Below are 4,756 nucleotides of genomic sequence, written 5' to 3'. Positions count from 1 at the left end.
ATGTTGTTGTTGGACTTAGGATTCTTCTACAGTAGGTGTCTGTGACTTGTTAGCAAAAAATTCAATGATGAATAAACAGCACATATTTTACTTTTTTTCAAATAATAAATATATATATATATTCGTAAAAAGTTAAACGTATGTACACCAAAGTCTTCACACTATAGAGATTACAGGCATATCATAAGCACTATTTATATATAGTTCTCTTCTTCTTGTAAAAAGTCCACTTAGGCCTATTCAATTACTTTAGAATTTCAGTTGAAAAGTCGAACTATCTTCTCTATATTACTATCGTACTAGTATTCTGTGTGTGATTCACTTATTGTTGTGGCACAAGTTACCGTAATTCATTTGGTCTTCTTTCTTCTGAAGATCCTCTGTTCCTTTTGTCAAAGTGTACCCAGGCTGATTCAATTACTTTAAAACCATGCTTTGACGGAATAAAATTATCCTTCTTATCTTGTTTTATACTGTTAGTTTCACTCTAACATATTAAATGTTAGGCCTATCACATCTATGGTACTTAACTTCTATATTCACAGCTATACTCTCTTTTGCTATTATCTGTCTATTGTTGCCTGTCTGCTGTTTCCCACTCATCTCACGCTATTTATATCTTTATTATATAGTCGTCTTGCCACTTTCTATATTCTCGACAACAAATAGTTATTAACAAAACCTTCTACAATTGTCTGCTTTTAACTCTTATTATAACAAAACTTAAAAATAATAAAGTATTCATTCACAAATATAAATTAATCACTAATATTTAAACTAAACAGTCTTTTATATCATGGTAAAAATAAATCACTACTTTATAACTGTTGGTTACCCCAGCCCTAAATTCTCTAGAAAGAAACAAATAATTTATTTATTAAAGCTGTATCCCATCTAAACTTAAGACTGTTGATTACACCAGCTCTAAATTCTCTACAAAGAGTAAAAATAATTATTTTACATACAGAAAATACTTAATCTATCATATATAAAAATTAATAAAATGCATTAAACAAACAAGAAACTAATATTTATTAAATAAACAGCTAAACTACAACAAATATTCTGTATAAACATATTTAATGTTTTTAATAACATTTGCTCCAAACAAAATTGAGTAAAGAAATCCATTAGCAAATTACAACCAAAAATAAATTACCTCAGATTGAAGCTTCTTTTTTGACTTCTCCAGTTTATCATTTAAGGACTGCAATTCTTCTAACTGTCTCTGGAGAGCTTCCAAATCTTTACCCATCTTCTTCCTCTGCTCTTCCAAAGTAGTAGAGAGTTCCTCTGCCTCATCTGCTTTTCTCTTCAATTCTTGCATCTAACAACATAATAAAAGCTCTGAGGATGACAATCTGGTTAATATATGCAGACATTATTATATTTTGTAATTGAAAAAAAAAGAACTAATATCAATCAAAGATGTCCAGTATAATCGTTTATTCAGTGTAAAAACCTTACAGTACAAATAGGAAAAGGTTTTGGTTTACCTGCAGATTCAATGAAGAAACTTGTTTTTCAAAGCTTTTCTTTGCCTCCTCCTCTTCTTCTAGTTGTTCTTGAAGATTATCCCTATCACTCTCCAACTGTCTGAGTTTAGAACTGAGGGCTAATTTCTGTCTTGTCTCTTCTTGTAGAAGATCCTGTAAACAACATTATGTAAAATACTATCTACTGATAGATATTCAATACCAACTTCTAGTTTTCCAATAAATCCTTTACAATAACAGACAGTGCTATCTAGTGGTGAGTATTCTGTACTCATTTCTTTGAGGTCGTCTTTCATAGGATATATTATTCTTACCAATTACCAATAGTTTAATATCAGTTACTAAATATAAATGTTTATGTCAAAGTTAGTAAATTGTGGGATCCAAATGAGAAAGTGATTTTCAAATAATTTGTAAAAAAAAATAGTCATGACTTTTATATATTACTATATATAAAAAGTAACTTAAGAAATTACAATTAAAAAAAATTAATAAGTTAATATCAAGTATATATTTTGAGATGCCTTATCTAATAAAAAATTATTTACTAATCAAGAAAAGCTCTTTTAAATAAATCAAAGCAAAACAAGCACTGTATCAACATGATTTACTTGCTAAGCTTCCACAACAAAAGCGATATATATATATATATATATATATACCTGAGCTTCACTAAGCTGGCTCTCAAGTGTGCTGGTGCTCTTTGCTGCTTGTGTAGTTCTACTATCCATTTCTTCAAGCTGGGAGTTCACTGCTTCCACCTCAGCCTAAAGTAAAAAGAAATCTGTTAAGTTAACCATACCTTTATGAAACAAAAAACATTTATCTGTATAAATTGAATATATATCTAACTTAGATAGTTCAAAGTTAACTTATGATTATCTCTTTATTCCAAAGAACAACTAATATTAAATCTCAATTATATAATTTATCCTCTTCATTCAAAATGAACTAATCTCAAACTCATTAATTAAAATCCAATAATTACCTCTCTTTGTTCAAACTTATAACTCTTCACTCAAACCTATTAATACTGTATTTTAAAAACAAAGTAATATCAACCCTGTTTAATTCAAACATAATCAATAATCATCTCTAATTGTTCAATCCCAACTAATGTCTAGGCTTCTTAATACAAACAAATAATAATTTTTAGTTATTTCTTATTTATAAAAACATCCACTCTCTATGCTGTTTCAATCAAACTAATCTGTTTGAGTAAAAAATTAATTTATTCTGCATTTTTCACACCAAAACACAGTCTATCCTGGAAATACCTCTAAAATATTAAAGTTATTTCATTTTTGCTTAAATTAGGTTCTTGCTAAAAAAAAGGACATAAAAACCTGTCATCCTTTAGAAGGTGACATATAAAAAAAAAGGTATGGAAAATAAATTAGTCATCAAGTAAATTTAACTCTTTTATTACTATATTAATAGTCAATTATCCTATAGATTATATAAAAATATTGTCCATTTCAGGCAGAAATGAGTTATAAAAGAAACTAGTTAAATAAAATACTATTTGATTAATTGCACTGTTCTTAAGAAAATAATACTAACTTGTAACTTTAGTATACGTTCTGCTGCCTCAATTTTCTCTCTTTCCAGATCCGCAAGCCTCATTCCCATCTCCTGTACCTGACTTTCAAACTGCTTCTTCTTGCGATCAGCCTCTTGCCGAGCTGCTGTAACAGCTTTTAGTTCATTAGCCATGTCATTATTTTCTGTTTGTAAGTTGGCAGTCACTTTATCCAGGGAAGATTTGGCCTGTAGAACATAATGGTGTTAATAAGTATGAAAGTCCTGTTTTTGTATAAAACTATTAAACAACAATTTAGTATATCAGTTTGCCACACATCCACTCAAGCAAAAACTTTTCAAATAGATCTAATTTTTATGTTGGAGACTTTTAAATGATTACTTTTAGTTTCATAGCTGGTAAAATATTTGTTAAAATTAGTACAAGAAATTCAGTAAAGCTTATCGAAACAAGTGTGATGTGTAAACATATTACACTTAGAATATTTGAAACTAAACACAGAGCAACAAAGTCTGCTTAGCTAAATTATTAACTGACAGATGGATCATTAGATTGAATTATGGATGCAAATTTCTGTTGATAATAATAAAGATCAATTTACAAATTTAGTTAAAAAAAGAGCAACTCATGGAATAAAGTTTAATCTATTATTCATCTGTTTAGTTGTTAAATCAATAAAGACCTTTTTAACTGCTTCAAGCTGATCATTAAGTTCTTCTATGGCACGATTATGTTTCTGCCGGATCTCACCGATCTGGTTTTCGTGAGTGGAAGCTTCATCTTCTAGGGTTTTCTTTAACATAGCCAGTTCTTGTTCACGCTTTGTCCTAAGATCTTGCTGTGCTGCAGTTGTGTCCAGTGAGTCCAGCAGTTCATTTTTCAGAGCCTCCAGTTCCTTTAAAAAAAATATTTTGTTAATTTTGTATATCATTCATTTAATTTTAAGCACTTTTTTTTTTTTATAAAATCAATATTTCAAATAATTCTCTTTGATAAACCATAGTTCATCCAACAACAAATGTGAAAAAAAAATTTTCAAAACGATGGGCAATACTGACTGTAACAATACTTATACTAGTTCAGTCATCAATACCATGATACTATAAAAAGGTATAAAATAAATAAATGAAAATTCCCGAGTTATTAGTAATTTGACAAATAACCAATGGAATGAAGAACTTGCTAATGCAGTTTAGTTTACTAGTAACACTGGTTTTGTTATAGTATATTCTGTAGAATATTGTAGTCCTTCAAGAACAATTATTGATGCAGACCAGTCGCAAATGATAAGGATAAAGTACTGTAAAATCTTATAATTTTATGTCTTTTAGTATCTGAAATAAACATTTTTACAATATATACAATAATTTTATTTTAATTGTTTGAAGTTAAGCTCAAAGCTACACAATGGGCTATCTAAGCTCTGCCCACCATGGGTATCGAAACCCAGTTTCTAGCGTTGTAAGTCCACAAAAACATACCGCTGTGCCACCGGGGGGCAATATACAATTATTAACAAATATGATACATTTTCCCAGTGCTAGACCTATCTCTTTTTCCACAATATTTTTTCTATTTAGTGTAACAGACCAAATCCAAAATTCGTGGATAACTACCTGCATGGTTAAATACATATAGTGGGGGGGGGGGTGGGGGGGGTTCTTCTCGTGGAGGTATATAGTACACAGACTCTACTAGTTACTTCCTTACCTCTATT

At 29.6% G+C, this 4,756-nt stretch overlaps 1 protein-coding gene across 1 annotated transcript in view; it reads right to left on the bottom strand.

Annotated features, from left to right (window-relative positions):
- The window catches only part of LOC106472803 (myosin heavy chain, non-muscle-like), a gene marked incomplete at its 5' end in the record, with an annotated part of 40,349 nt that overhangs the window by 14,742 nt on the left and 20,851 nt on the right, over positions 1-4,756 (bottom strand). The window contains 5 exons of the mRNA XM_013933468.1: positions 1,160-1,327; positions 1,497-1,649; positions 2,159-2,263; positions 3,060-3,266; positions 3,722-3,934. Of these exons, the coding sequence (XP_013788922.1) occupies positions 1,160-1,327; positions 1,497-1,649; positions 2,159-2,263; positions 3,060-3,266; positions 3,722-3,934 (846 nt within the window). The remainder of the gene's footprint in view (positions 1-1,159; positions 1,328-1,496; positions 1,650-2,158; positions 2,264-3,059; positions 3,267-3,721; positions 3,935-4,756) is intronic.

Source organism: Limulus polyphemus, unplaced genomic scaffold (genome assembly GCF_000517525.1).
Source record: "Limulus polyphemus unplaced genomic scaffold, Limulus_polyphemus-2.1.2 Scaffold5624, whole genome shotgun sequence".
NCBI classification, from domain to species: Eukaryota; Metazoa; Arthropoda; class Merostomata; order Xiphosura; family Limulidae; genus Limulus; species Limulus polyphemus.
This window is presented reverse-complemented; position numbering and strand designations above follow the sequence as displayed.